Source organism: Halichoerus grypus, chromosome 3, assembly GCF_964656455.1.
Source record: "Halichoerus grypus chromosome 3, mHalGry1.hap1.1, whole genome shotgun sequence".
NCBI classification, from domain to species: Eukaryota; Metazoa; Chordata; class Mammalia; order Carnivora; family Phocidae; genus Halichoerus; species Halichoerus grypus.
In genome coordinates, this window is record NC_135714.1 from 180262789 (window position 1) to 180282858 (window position 20070).

Here is a 20070-nt window from a genome sequence, read left to right on the forward strand (position 1 = left end):
TAAGATTTAACTTTAGGATGCAAAGTGCTGCACTGGGTTGAAATGCAGCACTGCCACAATAGAAAGAAAAAATGCATGAATTTTATTTGTTTCTTTTTCTTTTCTTTTTTTTGGAGGGGCGGGGAGGGAGAGAGAGAGAGAATCCCAAGTAGGCTCCAAACCCAGCATGGAGCCCAACATGCGGCTGGGTCCCACAACCCCGAGATCATGACCCAAGCCAAAATCAAGAGTCAGACACTTAACTGACTGAGTCACCCAGGGGCCCCAGAAAAATGCATAAATTTTACAACAGATCAGTAAGTGTCAGAGGAAGAGTGAAAAATAAAAATGGAGACTGGGTAAAAAAGAAACTGGGAAATTAATACACAATTCCGAAAGCAACCATAAGTTTATCCAACAAAAATCTTTCATAAGAACCTATCTCTTAAGACAGGGTGAGTTTACATAAAATGAATAAAAGGAAAAATCAGCAATTTTGTGATTATTCACCTCCTAGAAGGCAAAAGTTATCTTCCAGTCCAATTGTCTTTCTACTGTACTTCAGTGCCCTCATTTTTAAAAAAATATTTATTTACTTATTTGAAAGGGAGAGAGAGAGAGAGAGAGAGATGGGGGGGAAGGGCAGAGGGAGAGAATCTTCAAACAGACTCTCCGCTGAGCACAGAGCTCAATGAGGGGCTCACTCTCACCACCCATGAGACCTGAACGGAAACCAAGAGTTGGACACTTAACCGACTGAGCCACCCACACACCCCTTCAGTGAACTCACTTTATGAATGAACAGTAAAAGCAGATCAAGTTCCAGTATCAGTTAATGGGGGCCCCTACAGCGAAAAGAATGAAATTGAAGTCATGTACGTGAAGGGAGAATTTTAACATTCTATTGTTTGTTCCTCAACAAGCACATCTCTCTCTCCCGCCCTTCCCCCCACCTCCAGTCCACCTCTTTCTTGCAATCTGAGAGTAAAAGAGCCTCTGTAAATAATGAAATCAATAGTCATTTATATTTTTCCAATTTGGGATCCTGAGGATAAACAAATTCTCATGGTTTTAGTAAAATCAAGAATGAAAGGAGCAAAAATAGGCTTAAGACCTTAATACTAAGAAAGAAGGTAACAAATCCATTTAGTCCTCCCTACCATCCCTCAATGTATAACAGCAAAGCTTTTTCGATGGGAATGACCCCATCACCAGTACCAGGAATGAAACCCAACTGTTTTAAGGTCAGTGGGGAAATCCCATTCCTCCTGCCACACAATTCATTCCGGGGCAGGAATTATAACCTAGGTCTCAGTTCTCTGGTCTCTATCCCTTGTCCATAACTATTAGATCCAAAGTGGTCCTCAGGATTCTCTTTCCATGGTATGGGAGGGGATGCTTTTGCTGCTGCTAGAGATATGAAGGAAGAAATACATTAGCATGGTGGATGCACACAGCCATCTTACAACTATACAAGAAATCACCCCGAAGGTAAAACACTTTCATGCCTTCTTCATGGAAGAGGGTCAAGGCATTTCTCATTTTTAAGAAAGAACAAGATAATGAATGAATGAGGCCAAAAAAACTGTCTATAATTCTGATATACCATTATCAGCAAAAATTTAAAAGATTAATCAGGGCCAAAAAACAGAGCCCTGACTGAACTTGCTTGCAGGCCATTCTATCTCAGGGTGTATCAATTAAATAGGCTAATAACCTTTTTTGGCTGAAGCCAACTTGACATGGGTTTCTCAATATTTACAATCAAAACATCCCTGTTGATGGGATGGAATAAGCAAAACCTAATACTACTTTTGAACTGATTTTTTAAAGACTATATAGAATTCCACTTTCTTTATCTACCATGATTTATTTAACTATTCCCTATTGATGACAGGTTGCTTACAAATTTTATCACCAATAATGGTCAATGAACACCCCATATGTGTATCTTTAGGCATTCATATTATTATTTCTATAGGATAGATTCCTAGATATGAAATTACTAAGTCACAGAATACTCCTATTTCTCTGCCTGCCTTCTCACCAATAAATTATTCACAACCCTAAGAGAGAAGACAAGCCAAAGAAGACTACACAGAAAACAGAGAAAAATTTCTACAGAAGCTGCACTATAATAAGCCTTTGGTGAAAGATTTCAAACTGACAACTAAGAAAAGATGCCATATGTCACCTGCCACTCTTATAAGAACACTTGGGTCAAAGAAAAGAAGTCCATGAAGGGCTTATGGGTTGACTATGAGTTGCAATATAACCATACATAACTCAATATCTAACTTTTCAGTGTTGGGTATAGATCAAGTTGGTGATATTTGAGTTGCTTGTTAATGGACCATTATCATCACCATCACCATCAGTATTATGGCTATTTATATCTACATCCCACCTTTTTCCCCTCTACTTGTCCAAGGGCTTACATTCTCTGATGCAAAATTTCCAAAGAAGATAGTGCCTCTCAGTTTTCTGACTAGCTCTCCAATTATCTTGTCTACACCTTGCTCTACTCATTTGTTCATACGGGGATGCCATGTCATTACCAATAACTGAATCCTTCCAAAATCTCAATTCTAAGCATCTCATTCTCCAATCAACATCTCCTATTTTTCAAGGTCATTCCCTCTAGAAATTCAATTCAAGCAATCCTTTGACACACCTAGGACCTATAATCCATTGGTCCTGCTACCTTTTCACTCTCCTCACCCCCAGGTAGTCCTTACTTCCTCCTTGACCAGTTTAAACTGCAAAATTATAACCACTTCCTTTCATACTCCCTTAACTTCATTGCCCATCTCTGGCTTAGTTTTTCTCTCCCGTCAAAACTCTAACCCTGAATAAAAAAAATTCTCTGCCTACTCTGCCTGTACCAATGCAGCTAAATAAATGCAGCATGTGAAAAACACAACTATGTTGACTGGTCTCCCCTTAAATTTATGACCACCAGCCTCAAGTCGACCCTCCATCTTCCTAGCAATTCTACAACTTTCCACTTACCTATTTACTAACCTCCCCTTCATATCTTTTCCTCTCTACTTAAACCTATTACATCTCCTTCCCCATCCTCACTCTCAGCTGACCACCTTGCTTCAGATTTCACTGAAAATGAAAGCAATTAAAAAAGAACTTCTGTAAATCCCTACCCTGTAGTTTATTCACATTAATTCTATCTATGCCCATATACTCTGCCATGATGGTTCATTTTATTGTGTCAACTTGAATGGGCCACACTGTGCCCAGGTTTTTAGTTAAACATTATTCCGGGCATGTCTGTCAGCATGTTTCTCGATGAGATTAGCATTTGAATTAGTAGACTGGGTATGGCAGATTGCTCTCCCAATGTGGGTGAGCCTCGTCCAATCTGTTGAAGGCCTAAAAGAACAAAAAGACTGAGTAAGAAAAAATTCACTCTCTGCTTGACTGTATTCAATCTAGATCATTAGTCTTCTCCTGTCTTCAGACTCAGACTTGGAATGAAACATATACCATTAGCTCTCCTGGTTCTCAGGCCTTCAGACTTGGACTGGAACTAGGCCCTCATCTCTCCTATGTCTTCAGTTTGCCAACTGCAGATTACATATATGTGTGTGTGTCATACAGATAATATATATAATAATATATAATGTATATAATATACAATATATATAATCATATACATAATATATATCTCTCACAATAAGGAATTGGGAACTGGCCCATGCTACTAAGGAGGCTGAGAAATATATATACACATTGATATCAATATCAATATAGCTATTAGTATAGTACACATATACATACACATACACAAGCATATATATATATACACATATATACACACACACACATCCCATGTGCTATCTGTGCTCCTAAATCCAGCCCCTCCATGTGTGCACTAGATTCCATACTCAAGGGCATTTTTCACCTCTCTCCTGCATCACCAATTTTTCCCTCTCTACTAGTTTCCCAGGAAAGTCCCAAAGTCCCATCAGTATATACACATACTGCAATTTCTTCCATTTTAAAAACACACTCTTGGCTAACTACTCCATTCTTTTTTCCCTCTTTATAGAAAAACTACTCAAAAGAGTCATCTATACTAGCATCTCCATTTCCATTCCTTCCATTGTCTCTTAAACTCACTGTAACCACTCCACCCCACCAAAAGGGCTCATACCAAGGTACCAATGACTTTCATGTCACCAAATCCTACAGTCAATTCTCAGTCCTCATCTGGCTCAATACACCAGCAACATAGGACACAATTAGTCACACCCACCTTCGTGAAACACTTTATCAAGCTTCTGTGACAATTCTTGATTCTCCACCTACATCAGTAAGAATTCCTTCTCAGTACCTTTTTTTTTTTTTTTTTTAAAGATTCTATCCATTTACTTGACAGAGAGAGAGCACAGCAGGGGGAATGACAGGCAGAGGGAGAGGGAGAAGCAGTCTCCCCGCCGAGCAGGGAGCCCAAGGCAGGGCTCGATCCCAGGACCCAGGGATCATGACCTGAGCCGAAGGCAGACGCCCAACCAACTGAGCCACCCAGGTGCCCCCCTTCTCAGTACCTTTTGCTGGTACCTCCTTACTTCCCCAATCTCTAAATATCACAGCATTCTAGATTCAGGTCACAGACAGTTTCATTCTCTTCTCTTTATATTCACTTCCATGAAAATCACAGCCTGATGGCTTTAAAATAATCTATAGCACACTGATGACTTCCAAACTTATATAAACAGCCTAGACCACTCCACTGAACTTCAAACTTGTATATCCAATTACTTAGTACATACTTGATTTCTAATGGGCATATCATAGTCAATATGTATAAAAATTTCCCCAAATTGCTCCTTCTATAAATTAGAGTTCTCAGTAAGTGCACCTTCATTCTGATTACTCAGGCCAAAAACCTTAGTCATCCTTGACTCTTCTCTTTCATTCACACTTTACATCCAATCTATCAGCAAAAATTTTACCTTCAAAATAAAGCTGAAATCCTACCTTCTATCACCACCTTTGCAGCTAAAATCTTGGTTCAAGCCACATTACTTCTTATCTCCTTGCCTCTATAGTCTATTCCCAAAATAGTAGCCAAAATGATTCTGTTAAAAGATAATTCAATTTAAAGGATTATACACCATAACCAAGTGAGATTTATCCCAGGAACGCAAGAGTGGTTCAAAATAAGAAAATCAATCAATGTAATGTATCACTTTAATAGAATGAAAGAAAAATACCACATAATCACCTCAATTGACACAAAAAAGGCATCTGAAAAATCCAACACTCTTTCATGATAAAAAAGACTCAGAAAACTAGAGTGGAAGGAACTTCCTCAAACCGATAAGGGCATTTATAAAAAACTCCACAGCTAATACATTCAATGGTGAAAGACTGAAGTTTTCACCCTAAGATCAAGAGCAAGACAAGAATAGTGAGCATATCATAATGCATATGATTGTTGAATCACTATGCTATACAACTGAAACTACTTTAATATTATATATCAACTATCCTTCGATTTAAAAAAAGAATTATTTTGGGGGAGGCTGGGTGGCTCAGTCAGTTAAGCATCTGCCTTCAGCTCAGGTCATGATCCCAGAGTCCTGGGATCAAGCCCTGCATTGGGCTCCCTGCTCAGCGGGGAGTCTGCTTCTCCCTCTCCCTCTGTGTGCTCTCTCTCTCTCTCAAATAAATAAATATTTTTAAAAATAAAAATTATTTTTAAAAAGCAAGACAGGGATACTCACTTTCACCACTGCTATTCAACACTGTATTGGAAATTCTGGCCAGAAAAATTAGACATGAAAAATAAATAAATAAAAAGCATTCAATTTGGAAATGAAGAAGTAAAACTCTCTCTATTCACAGATGACATGATCCTACATATAAAAATCCCAAAGAATCCACAAGAAACTTACTAGATCTAATAAGAAAATTTAGCAAAGTTGCAGGGTACAAGACCAACACACAAAAAGTCAGCTGTGTTTTATACACCAGCAATGAACAATCTGAAAGGAAATTATAAAAGTAATTTCATTTATAATAGCATCTAAAAGAATAAAATACCGAAGAGTAAACTTATCCAAAGAGGTGAAAAACTTATACACTGCCAAAAAATTGCTGAAAAAAAAATTTTAAGATACCAATTAATGGAGGGGTGCCTGGGTGGCTCAGTCAGTTAAGCATCTGCCTTCAGCCCAGGTCATGATCTCGGGGTCCTGGATCAAGTCCCACATCAGGCTCCCTGCATCCTCTCCCTCTGCCCCACCCCCCAATTCGTGCTCTCTTGCTCTCTCTGTAAGAAAGAAAGAAAGAAAGGAAGGAAGGAAGGAAGGAAGGAAGGAAGGAAGGAAGAAGGAAAGAGGAAGAAAATTATCTGGAGAAGATATAGAGATTTGGAATCCTTGCAACATCACTGGCTGAATGTAAAACAGGGCCACCAATGTGGTTTGGCAGTTAGTTCCTCAACAAACTAAACAGAATTATCTTATGATCCAGCAAGTCCACCCCTAGGTATATACCCAAAAGAATTGGAAACAGGAACTCAAGCAGATATTTCTAATGTCCAATGCAGCATCATTCACAATAGCCAAAAGTGGAAAAAAACCCAAGTGTCCATCAACAGATGATTAGATAAAACATAGTATAATCACACAATGGGATATTATTCAGCCATAAAAAGGAATTAAGTTGATACATGGTACAACATGGATGAACCCTGAAAGCATTATGCTGAGTGAAATAAGCCAGATGCAAAAGCACAAACATTAGGGTGCCTGGGTGGCTCAGTTGGTTAAGTGACTGCCTTCAGCTCAGGTCATGATCACGGAGTCCGGGGATCAAGTCCTGCATCAGAGCTCGGTGCTCAGCAAGGAGTCTGCTTCTCCTTCTGACCCTCCCCCTTCTCATGCTCTCTCTCACTGTCTCTCTCTCAAATAAATAAATAAAATCTTTAAAAAAAAAAAAAGCACAAATATTTAAAAAATAAAGATAAAAACAAAAAAATTTTAAGAGCCCAAATATTGTGATTCCAGAATGAGCAAATTCATAAAGAGAGATTATATTAGAGGTTACCAGGAGCTAGGCAGAGGGGGCAATAAGGAATTACTGCTTAATTAACCAGTTAGTTAGAATTTGTTTGGGGTGAAAAAATTTTAAAAATAGTGGTGATGGGGGCACCTACCTGGGTGGCTCAGTGGGTTAAGCATCTGCCTTTGGCTCAGGTCATGATCCCAACTGGGATCAACCCAAATTGAGTTCCCTGCTCAGCGGGGAGCCTGCTTCTCCCTCTCCCTCTGCCCCTACCCCTGCCTGTGCTCTCTTGCTCTCTCTGTCAAATAAATAAATAAAATCTTTAAAAAAAAAAAAAAAATAGTGGTGATGGCTGTGCAACATAGGGAGTGTAATTAATGTTACTGAACTGTATACTTAAAAATTGTTACATTGGCACATTTTGTTATATATATTTTACCACTATTTTGTTTAAAAAGATCATTCAGATGATGGTGTTTCCCTGACAAAACTCTCCAATAGCTTCCCATCTCCCTCAGAATGAAAACCCAAATTTTCAAAATAACCTACCAGGTTCTACAGTATCTGCCCCCTGCTCTTTCCTGTCCGATTTTATCTCCTACAATTCTTCCGTTACTATTTCATTCTGCTCTAACTTACTGGCCTCCTCAGCGGCTCTTTGAACACACCAACAGGCTTCCGCAGGGCCTTTGCACTTTCTTTCCCCCAGATGGCCACAGAACTAGCTCTCCCATTTCCTTCAACTCTTTACTCAAAAATTACCTTTTCAGTGAGGCCTTTCCTGACAAGCTATTGTAAAATTGCAGCTCCCTACTCCCACCCACAATCATCTCTCTTTCTTTATTATTCTCCAAAGGATTTTCACCTTCTGACATACTAGGCATTTGACTTACTGTCTATCTCTCTCCAAAATGAAAGGTCCAAAAGCAGAAAGACTTGTGCCCGTTTTGTTCATTGTTGGTATCCCCAGAGCCTAGGGGAGTGCTCAATAAATATTTGTTGAATTAATAAAAGGAGACCACTATTCAATGACATCAAAATCTAAACTGCCCTATCCATCCCAATATCCCTAAAATTAACATACCAAATTATACAAAACCTTAAGTACCATGACTTAAAGACTGCTAACCTAAGCATCCTAAGGATTTCATACCATAGGGACTGGTATTTTCCCATACTCAAATCTATCCAGAAAACAACTCAGATTCAGCCATGAAAAAAGAAAATTATGGATTTAAAGGATGTAAACTCAAGAAATAAAAATAAAAATAAATAAATAAAATAAACTCAAGAAATCCAACTTAATCTGCTAAATTACACATAACAGGTTATTTCCCCGGACTTTGTTGTGTAAATATGGAGTGGCTCCCTTTCTGCAGCAGTAAAGGCTGGACCCGAAGGGCCCAGTCCTAAGGACCCACGACAGGCAACCGGTGGCACAAGCTGAGGGAGGGAAGCTCTGGGTAGGCCAGCGGCAGGTCCCTTTCCTGTATGCTCGGGAGGTGGAAAGGGGCAGAGGGCACCCGTTTCTAACGCACCTCCCACACACTGCCCAGAGGCCTGTTTTGCCGGACTGAGCACCTCCAATGTCGGAGAAGGCTCGAATGATACCCCAGGGTCTGGAGCTAGCTAAAACAGGGGTGGAGTGGACACGTTACCCTGAGAAGAGTCAGTTCAATCGGCCTCCTCCTCCAGCTGGATGACTTGTGAAGCGCCACAACAGCAGGGCCTGGAACCCAGGTATCCAGGCTAGAAAGCAATTCGACAGACTTTATTCCCGCGCTGCGGAGCGCACGCCGCAGCGTCACGGCGCCCCCAGGCCACAACAGCTCTGGAAGGCGGACGCCCCGCCCCCGTCCTCCGCTCCAGTGGCGATGCAGCCCTGCCACCAAGCCCAGCTGGCTACGCGGCGCGCATGCGCAAAGACTCTCGCTGCCGCTGAGTACTCCGGGAGGTGTAGTCTCTGTGCCGGCGCCGGTGGGCCGCCAGAGTCCTGCATCCCGGCGGAACCTGAAGAAGTCTGAACACTCTCGCCACCCCCGTCCTCATTCCCGTCTTCACACCTGTCCAGTCACCTCGCACTCACGCTCCGTCCCCGCGCTCTGGGCTTCGGTCTCGGCGCGCCCCCAGGAAGAGCGCGAGACCTTCTCTTCCCTTCAGCGGGCTGTGCTGGAGGAGGCGGGGTCCACGGCCCGCCCCCTGCCGCCACCCCCCTCTCCCCTCCCGGCGGGTATCGGGCCGGTGCCCGAAGAGAGGCGGCGGCCCCCGCAGCGGCCGCAGGAGGGGCGGCGGCGGCGGGCGCCGCAGGCGATGCCCCTGCCCGGCTGCTCCGGCGGGGGACGGTGCGAGCGGCGGCGGGGGAGCTGGCGGGGGGCAGCGGCTGCGGCGGCTGCAGCAGAGGGGCCGAGAGCTGGCGGCGGCGGCGGTCGTGAAGGGCATCGGTAGCGGCGGTGATGGCAGTGTCGATGTGAGTGTTTGCTGGCTGGGGACCCCGGGGCCGCGGAGCCCGAGGCTGGCGGCCCGGCGGCGAGCGGGAGGCCCGGGCGGCGGAGGGATGCTATGTGCGCGGTGCAGAGCCGGGAGACGCCGCCTGTCGCCGCCGACGGTTGGGCAGACGCGGGAGCCGGGCTCTGCGGCGGCGGGCTCCGTGCACCGCGGCCCGGAGTGGGGGTCCCGGGCGGAGGCGGGGGCAGCGCAGGCCGAGGGGCGTCTGCGATTGTTCTCAACACCCCTCCCCCACCCCACCCCGTGTGTCTGTTTGTCACTTGCAGCTGAAGATGGAAAGAGCCAGGCGGAGGGGAGGCGGCGGTGGCCGCGGCCGCGGCGGCAAGAATGTAGGGGGCTCTGGCCTAAGCAAGAGTAGACTCTATCCCCAGGCCCAGCACTCCCACTACCCCCACTACGGGGCTTCAGCCACCCCTAATCAGGCTGGGGGCGCAGCCGAAATCCAGGAGCTGGCCTCCAAACGAGTGGACATCCAGAAAAAGAGGTTTTACCTAGACGTAAAGCAAAGCTCCCGGGGCCGGTTCCTAAAGATAGCCGAAGTCTGGATAGGGAGAGGCCGGCAGGACAATATCAGAAAGAGTAAACTGACTCTGTCCCTGTCTGTGGCAGCGGAGCTGAAGGACTGTCTAGGGGACTTCATCGAGCATTACGCCCACCTGGGCCTGAAAGGCCACCGGCAAGAGCATGGCCACGGCAAAGATCAAGCCTCCAGGAGGAGACAGAAGCACTCGGCACCCTCCCCACCTGTCTCTGTAGGGTCCGAAGAGCACCCTCATAGTGTCCTCAAAACAGACTACATAGAGAGGGACAATAGGAAATATTATCTAGACCTAAAGGAAAATCAACGGGGTCGCTTCCTAAGAATTAGACAAACCATGATGCGAGGGACTGGCATGATAGGTTATTTTGGTCACAGTTTAGGCCAAGAACAGACTATTGTGCTCCCCGCACAAGGAATGATTGAGTTTCGTGATGCCTTGGTTCAGCTCATTGAAGACTATGGCGAAGGGGACATAGAAGAACGAAGAGGTGAAGATGATGACCCACTTGAACTCCCAGAGGGGACTTCTTTCAGAGTGGACAATAAAAGGTTCTACTTTGATGTGGGCTCTAATAAATATGGAATTTTCCTGAAGGTAAGTGAGGTGAGGCCACCTTACCGTAATACTATTACTGTTCCATTCAAAGCTTGGACAAGGTTTGGGGAGAATTTTATCAAGTATGAAGAAGAGATGAGGAAAATTTGCAACAGCCATAAAGAAAAGAGAATGGATGGCAGAAGGGCCAGTGGTGAAGAACAAGAATGCCTCGACTAGAGTGAAATTGAACTCCATCAGGCAAAATTTAAAATCATAAATTGGCTAAAAGTACTGATCCATAATCATTTGAAGAAGTTTTTCTCTTTTTTTGGCCCTTTGTTATTAGTAATACCTCCGATAGTTTATACTTCAAGGAGTCTGATTCTCATGTTATACATAGAACATTATAATTCTTATGGGAATTCCAGCCTTCCCAGAGCTAAATAGTGTAGCTGCTTCAACTGCTCCAGACTATTGAAGTATGCAAATCAGCACAAAATACGACATTCTGACCTTCTAAATACCATAACTAAGATTTACATTGCACTATAACATGATCCTGAGAACATATACGTATACTTAATATGGAAGTGTGAACTTCTATTTAACCAGTTCCCCGAGAAAGTATTCCATCCCTACTTCATTAAAAACTGCTAAGCTTACCTGTAGGGCAGTTACCACAGAAACAGAAATTGACCTCAAGTATAGTATTAATATATTTCTTTATAAAAGAACATGTAGAAATATATTAGTTCATTGGATAACCGAATATCAAAAAGTACCATGAAAAAATCAAATCTTACAGTTAACGATAGTATTCATAATTTCAAATTTTGTGGTAACCCTGCAGTTTATAGTTGCCATATCAAAGCCGTGGGAGAGTTTTAATTGGTTATTCTAATCCCATCTTTACCTCTCTTCACTATACCCTATATTTTTATTGACGTTCCAAAGTTTGAGGAATTACTTTTATGTCGCTGTTGAGTGGGAGGCTTCATCCTATGGCTTTGCTATGGAAATCTTGGTGTTTTAGCCTTTCATGCTAATTTGAAGGTTGTGCGAGTTTTTTTCCCAAAATATATCATGGACTCAAGGTGTTATATTTTATGCTTCTTCTTTAGCACTATTTCAGAGGGGTTGGTGCACCAGTTAACTGATACAAAAATACATCTGTAATAATACATTTTAGTAGCACTTTTGCTATCCTTAAAACAGTGTCAACACTTCCAATATAAACCTGGCTTTTACAGGTATTTTAATTCCAGGAAAAAGAAAAAACAACTCTTTTTCTAAAAAGCACTTAGAATATAAATTTTCAGCCTGGGAAAATTATTTAAGGATTGGTTATAAACATATTTGAAAGGAAAATTCAGGCATTTTCCAAGGTGCTCTTTATGATACTTAAAAAGGTTTACTTTACACAAGACTCACCCATTTACCTGTATTAAAAATTACTTTCCAGGAAGTGCCACAGCAATTTTTCAACACCTAAGCAATTTTTAAACAAGTGGATATAGTGTATATGTGTACCAACCCACCCTGTATTAACTGACTGGAATTTTATCTGTTGAGCTGCATTTTATTCTGATTGAAATTATTGTCTTTTATCTTGGCTTTATTCACCTCCCACACAATAAGTCCATATAATCATGTTTAAGAGCCAGACACTGATTTCAACCCCCAAATATAGCTCTCATTGATGAGAGCTGGCTGCATGGATTGAGATCAGAATGTAGCTCTCCTTTTATATGTTATAAGTAGTTTAAAATTATTTTAATAATTTTTTCCTTCAGCAGTTTGTCCCCGAATCCATTTAAGTAAGGTCACTAAGAGAACTTTGTGAGTCAAGGAAAGAGTATTACTGGCTTATCTTACTTAAAAACAAGCAATCAGTAACCCAGACATATATGCTGGTATTGGTTTTCAGATTGTATTTCATGTTTCCTCAAGTAGTATGAAGGAATCTCATTAGTTCATTATAATTGTGGACCATCTGGATTACTATGGAACAACTGAAGGTTAGAAGATAATGTTAGTACTAGAGTTAATAGCACATGGTGGGTGTTGAGACTCTAAAAGTAGCAAGGATCTTTAAACAGTCCTAACTGTAAAATAACTATTGTAGACTTGATAAAAAGTAGTTTTTGGTATATGAAGGAGTGATGTGCACTTGAATTACTGTACTACTGATTGTTATTGCTGCCCATCATAGTGCCTATTAATAATTATCAACCTGTCAGATTTTGGCAAACGGGAGCGATGAATGCTCCAGTATTCGAGTGTTCCTATCACTATTGCTATGACTATATACTCTCTCTTAAAACCTTCCCTCCTAAAATATTTATATCCATTAAATCTAAATGATTTCTTTTTTGGTTTTTAGTCTGATAAGATTTGAGTGTTTATGTCTATATATATACATACATGTGTGTATATATACATATACACAATACTATGTCAGACTTAAAGATAAATACCTTTAATTCATTGTATATAAATATTAATTTTCCATTAATTATTTAAGTCAAGAATTAGTTAGTAGCCAAATCTTCTACATTGTATGTATACTTCAAAGTTATTACCATCTCAAAGCTATAGATTGGTAGATGCATATATACCGGCAATTGAATATACATTAGAATCACTAAGCCTTCTGCCAGTCCTTTTGTTTCACTTTTTTATATGTATTCATTGAAAAATGAAATGATGTTATGATTTTTTGATACTTAAAATTCCCAATTATTCATTAGCCATAATCAAATAAGATCCAGTTCAAAACTCTGGTATTAGGACATGTATTGCCATGTATCTTATAAAATAAGCTACTATTTTTATCTGTGCAATATACATTTTATTTATTGTCATTTGTAACATAAATGAAGCTGCGAGTGTACATGGTATTCTTCAAAATAATAGGATACCAGCCTTGAAGACATTAAAACTCTTAAGGCAACTGGATGTTAGAAGTCAAAAAATGAGCATTCAAGTTAGTAACCAAAATTACTAGTTCACTGTATAATTCTAAAACACTGATGATGTTTGCACATAATAACCCAAGTATAATGTGGTGTAGACTCAAAACTGTAATAATATAAGCTAATAGTATGAAATTTGGAAACGGGTTCCTCCTAATAGTTGGCAGTGTGCTCCTAGCAATTGAAAGCAGCACTAATCTGTTGCTTATATGCAAAAGATGCAATGTATTATAAAAGTATTAAAAGTTCTGCCACATTTTATAATTTTCCTTGTTAAAGCCCCAAACTGCCATGTCCCTTAAACTTGAGTCAAACACAAGCTTATTTGCACTAAAGAGCATGGCCAAAAAATAAATGACAGGGTGGAAAAGCTAGTTGGAACCTCTTGAAATAATTGGTTCTAATGGGAGAATTTCACATTTGTCTATTAGAAAGCTATATGGTCCAGGCAGACAATCTGTCAGTTCACTAATTTAATAATGCACTTTACCTTTTGTATATAGAAGATGTACATTTATGCCACTCGACAGGTGGGATGTGTTTCAATAACTATGTAGTTAGAATCTGTAGGGTGATCTCTTGCATGCAGATGTTTGTGTTGGAACTGCTATAATAACAAGTTTCCATTAAATTGGTGTAATGGAGGAGGGTAGAAGATGCTTTTGAAACAAATCCCAATACATTTAACAAACACTTTTCAAGTAGAGTTCATATTTGTATTCTTAAGACCTAAAATCAATAAAAAAAAAACTATTTCTAGCCCAGATTAGTATTAGAGTTGAGACTCTATCTAGTTGAGACTCCCTGTGATACCCATAATACCCTGAAAGTTAATTTTGGGAATTTGTGCAGATAAAAAAAATTTTAATAATTCTGTTTCATTGTTCATGTGTGTTAAAATGACTAATGAAAAGACAGTACATGATACTGTATTAGAATTCAAAGTATGGTTGGCTGATATGGCCTCATTAAGAAAACACCCAGACTAAAGAAATAAAGTTTCAAATTAAGAAAATGCAAAGAGCCTAAGAACCATTGCTAAAATAAACATAGTATTATTTCAAAATTTGCAGAACTAACTTTCACCGACCAAAAAGGGTATTGGGAGATTTAGTGTATCCTTTCATCCTAAAAACTTCCTGAGATGTACATTTGAAAACTAGATAATTGTTGCTTAATAATAGGTTGTATGTACTTTACTAAGAAACACTGTGTACTAATAATTCATTGAGAATATGCTATATTTACTGCATTCATTTTATATATATGGATAAGAATACATTATATATAGTCATTCTATCTTAATATATTCATGTATTTATATTGTAATTTTGCAAATATTTTCAGTAAAATAAACATTTATCTGAGCTGCACAATTTGAAGAGGATGAAATTGGAATACACCCTCAGACACTCATTTTTAATAAGCAGCTACCATTGAAAGTTGATGTATGTACTATCACTCCTTTAGATTTTGTTTTATGGTTTATTTTAATATTTAAGTGATTAGGACTTAATTTGAACTTTTAAGTGGTGTTCTGAAAACAATTTTTATAAGTGTGAGTTTTTTTTCCCCTGCTTATTTCAAAATGTCTTTCATTGGAACTATTTATAAAATCCTATTCCAAGCTTTATGTAAGGGCTTGGCTTAGTCACCACATAGTTTGAAGTCTGTCTTTACCAAAACACCAAACATCTTTGGCAGGATAAAATCTAAAGTAAACCACAGAGAGAAGTTAAAATTGATTCTGTGCCAAAAGAATAATACAGGTATAATATTTATCACTGCCAAGTAAGATTCTTAAAGTCCTTCTGAAGTTTCCTTAAAGATTTCTTGAATTTCATAGAGAAACGGTGGCTAATGGCTAACCCATCAGAGGAAGAGAGTAAAGATGTTAGCATGCTGGTGAGACAACCCATAGTCCACAGTACTGTAGCAATGAGGTACAGGGAAAATGTGTTTTTCCCAAGTTAAGGTCATGTGAAATTTGAGTTTTTAGATCACCGTTACTGTCAGAAAGTAAATATAACAAAATTTATGTAGGTGGATCTTGGAAAAACAATATATGCGTTAGTATATTTTCTTGTATAATGTAAAAAAATTAGTCTTTTTTTCTTAATTTGACGTGATTGTTAAAATTAAATTTATTTTAGTAGTGGGTTTTTAATCAGTATTTTTGAATAGGGAAAACATATATATGGTACAAAATTTAAATGCTACAGTTAGTGAAAAGTAACAACCAGTGTTACCAATTTCTTGTGTATCCTTCTAGAGTTACTCTGAATATACAAGCATATGTGTATATAAATATATTCTTTTTGCACATACAAATGAAAATATATACACTGTCCTGTACCTAGGAGTATCAATTTTGGATGTCATTTTAAATGAATTTTTTCCCTTTTATTCAGATACTATACTTGATCTAGTTAACATAGCACTTAATTTGAACTATATTATTACACCAAGGGAACCTCAAGGAAATTTTAAATGAATCCCATTGATATTTACTTAAAATGCAAATATATGTATATATTAATTTAAAATGTATAAATGTTTAATTTCCCTTCCTAACCTAACCACCTTGCCCTTCCTGTCTTCCCATCTTCCTTCCCGCAAAAGAATATTGGTCTTTTTCCTGAAGTAATATGGTTCAGGACTGGCAAGATATTAAGCTATTTTACCAAGTGTTATTTTAGCTTAACTGTGTTCTCCAATGAAAAACACCCGTATTTAAAAGCTTTAACAAATTATCACTTTCAGTCAAGTTTTTACTAATTCTGCTATTATCTTATTTTTATCCAAAGACTTTGCCATTATGAGAGCAAATGAGTGCTAGAACTATAGTGAAAGGTTATGCTATGACTGTTGAAATCTTTTGATTTGTTAACATGAGCTTTATCTTTATGATGATAAGGTTATTAATGAATAATGCCTTTAGCAACTTATAGTCAAATCCATCACTACACAAAGGGGTAACACTAGTCCTGATTGTTTAAAGCATATATTCCCCCACAGAAGGACTCAGAGTCTGTCAGATGTCCTTGGGACCAGAAGGGGTACTACAGTGATTTGGAGAGAGATGAAAACTTTGGGGCTATGAGGTTTCAAATACAACTAAACCATCTCCATTCTCTGCTAGAAGAGTATAAAACAGTAAATTGTTTTTTTAAAATGAAGTGAGCATAATGCTTTAATAGTTTTTCAAAACCTCCCCTGTCCAAAAAAATCATTATTCTCTTTTCATTCACGTCAAGCATGTATTTTAAAGTCACCTTTCTAATAACCACCAAGAAAAAATTATCTGACAAATTGAAAGTTCCGTATTGGAACCCTGAAGGATACTATCTAGTTATAAATCAAATCAGCCAGAGTAAAAGATCCAGTACTGTTAGAAATAACCTTAAAATATAGGAGGATTGGGGGCAATTTTTTTTAATGGATTTGTATCTGTAAATTTTATGAAAATGTTAAAAGGTTTGAAAAATTCAAGCATTGGTTTAAACTTTAGAATATTATCTCCATAATTGGTGGCATGATTTTCTGTTTGTAAAATGAGAGAGTTGTTAGAAGACAGAATCCTCTTAAACATATATATTTAAAGCATAAAGGAGTTTGTTTCTTTTAATGATCAATAACTCATCATCCTTTGCAGAATCTATAACATTGGTTAAAATCTCCAGGTATTTACTTGTTCAAGCTTAAAATGGTTTATATGTTTTGCTTTTTTAAAGAAAGGGGTCAAAAGGAAGGTAAATTCTCCTGCAGGAATGAGTTTTGCTTAAATTTAGGCTAAAAAAAATTAGGAATCTCCCATCCTTAATCAAGGAGTTTCCATGTTAGTACTTTCTGGTAAATTATGTTTTCCAAACTATCTTCTTTCAAAAATCCTTTGTGAGAAATTGCTTATTCTTATTGAGGCCAGTGACATCTACCAGTGAATAAAAACTTGACTCATAATGAAATTAGTGCTGCTACAGTGAAGTTAGTTTGTGATGTGAATATAAAGAAAATACTCATTTAAATGGAATATACAGTTTCTTCTTTTCTGTTGTTGACTTATTTCTAAGACTGAATAGGAGTTGCTTATCCTCTCATTTTTCCCCCTTGTATACTTAGTTTCTATGTTATTCTATTCAAAATTTTCATTGTTCCCAGGAAATAATAGGGGTAAAGAAAAGGGAAAGTAATCCCTAAGAAAAATGTTCATAGTAGTTAAAAGTTAGAGTTGCTCAAAGTGTAAGATTGGGGGGGAAAATCCTTTTGTGGGTTTTTGTCTTTATCAAAATGATGGTATAAACCTGTTTGCTTTATTTGATCTGATTAAAGACGGACTTTCTTTTGAGATGCCGATATTCAGAAATATTTAGTATCTTACTTTTCTTAGAGAAAATGGTTCTGTAGTATAGTACATATTCTTCAGGAGTTTATTTCTTGTGGATCTGATGAGGTTGTTGCCTAGAGGTAGCAAATGTATAAGTAACGAGAGAAGAGAAACGTAGTGGCTTATTATTTTGTTTGCCTATAACAAAGGAAATCAGTATAACTGAAATGGGAGAAATAAGACATTCTCAAAACTGAGTCCCTACTTATTTAACCTTTAAAAGATCATTTGAGAAAGAATAATAAGACCTAATTCTGCCAGTGGATGGCCTCTCAGCAAACCATTTAACTTCAGTAGGATGACTTCCTTTTATGAAAAATGAACAAGGGGCTCCTAGGTTGCTCAATCCGTTAAGCATCCGACGCTTGGTTTCAGCTCAGATCATGTTAGGGTTGTGAGATCGAGCCCTGTGTAGGGCTCCACACTCAGCTCAGAGTCTGCTTAAGATTCTCTCCCTTCCCCTCTCTCCCCTACCGTCCACCCCTCTCCCCAGTCCCGCTCGCTCTCTCTAAAAATAAAATAAATAAAATCTTTAAAAAAAATGAACAAGATCATGCTAGAAGCTAAGGTTCCCTCCCACTCTAAACTTCTAAAATTCTGTATCAATGGAGTGTGAAAGAAAAAGCAGAGAATACCAGAATTGGAAAGTGTAAGACAGTCTCTCTTTATATTAAAAACAACTGTAATAATGCAGCAATCTGTGATGATACCCAAAGAACATGCAGAAGTGGCAGTTTTTTATCACATGTATGTATCTCTTGAACCACACAAAATGAAATTTTGTTCCTAGTCCTTTTTAAGATCAAATTGTTATATGCTAATTACGTGACTATCCTATGCTTTAATTTTCTTATAGAAATATTTTTATTATCTATATGAGGTCTTATCCTTGGAAGCATCACTTGTTTCTACACATTCTGTGGTCACTTCTTACATTGTGCATGGCAAAAGAATTTTAAAAATAACATCATTTCCTGAAATGTCATTGTACCTGAAATAATCTTAAATTACATTGCTAAATAATACACTGCTACTATCACTGCAGGGACCCCTGAGAATGAAGTACTACCCTTGACCTCTATTTCCTTGGTCTATTGAACATAGTATGTTACAAGTAATGATGTTTAACAAAGGAAATCAGGAAGGGCACTGAACTGTGAACAGTAGGGTTCTACTTTGGAGCACCTGTAACTACTAGGGTGTGCAAAGATAAAACATCATCATGAGTTTGTTTGTTTTGTTTTTAGCCTTGAGAAACTACCAAGGTTGATGATTGAAGGGGAAGAGAAGAACACACAAGGATTTTTGTCCCAGATGCATTTATTTAAGTGCCCCAATCGTCCAGTGGACAAGTGTGCTACCACCACAGGGAAAAGAGAGACCTCTCCCCCTAGACCTCTCTTTTTGGTGCCCTTTTGTTTATCAAAGACAGTGCTTCAGAGTAACCAAAGTGTATTTTGAAGTGTGTCTACACATGTGTATTTTACTAATTCCAAAAATACCTGTGCACATAAAATTCCATTGCAGACATACTCCGTATACTAAAACAGCTTTTAGCCTGGTGGTGGTTCACAATAGCAATCTGGTTGGTCACTTCTCTACAAATTCTATAGAGTGAATTGGCTGTTGTAATGTTTTTCTCCTCCCTCTTCTAGAAATAACAGATACATTTTAGGTTCTTGGTTGTTTCTTCTTCAGTGTTGCTTGAAATCTAAGAGGGATATGAGAGAATAGTTTAGTTGGGCAGTTACTTGCCCCTGTCATTTTGTGGAAATTGTCTGTAGCTTCGCATTTTAAACATTCTCAGCAACTTTACCAAAAGAACACACGTAAGTGCCAAAACTACCCAGCAAATAAAACAGCAGAACCATAAGAAGTAAGGATAAGGATATGTACAAGACACCTAGATACAAAAAAAAAAAAAAAAAAAATCCTTATCATTTGCTAATTTGCTTCAGAAGCTGCTGTATTTTATTTCTAGGTTTTTCAGACTAGCAATGTGATTTATACCAATGACTGACAGTCTAGAATCTCAATAGGATAAAATAGTTTGAAAGTTCAGTTGAATTTATTATGGAATTTTATCTTTTGCTGTTCTCCAGAAAGGGTAAACCAT

The 20070-nt window shown here is 38.7% G+C and overlaps 2 protein-coding genes across 7 annotated transcripts in view; one reads left to right on the forward strand and one right to left on the reverse strand.

Moving 5' to 3' along the window:
• WRN (WRN RecQ like helicase) overlaps nucleotides 1-8861 on the reverse strand; it is a 153726-nt gene extending 144865 nt beyond the window's left edge. For all 3 annotated transcript variants that reach the window (XM_078069648.1, XM_078069649.1, XM_078069646.1), the window contains exon 1: nucleotides 8670-8861. The gene's annotated coding sequence lies outside the window, so the exon portion shown is untranslated. The remainder of the gene's footprint in view (nucleotides 1-8669) is intronic.
• A 521-nt stretch (nucleotides 8862-9382) lies between these two features.
• PURG (purine rich element binding protein G) overlaps nucleotides 9383-20070 on the forward strand; it is a 36224-nt gene continuing 25536 nt past the window's right edge. For 3 of the 4 annotated variants that reach the window (XR_013446638.1, XM_078069650.1, XM_036098743.2), the window contains exons 1-2: nucleotides 9383-9478; nucleotides 9783-10652. Coding sequence is in view for 3 of the 4 variants with exons in the window: in XM_078069650.1 (XP_077925776.1) it covers nucleotides 9789-10652 (864 nt within the window). In the remaining variant the exon portion in view is untranslated. Of the gene's footprint in view, nucleotides 9479-9782; nucleotides 19853-20070 lie in introns of those variants that run through there. The other variant, XM_036098738.2, reaches the window with a different exon arrangement.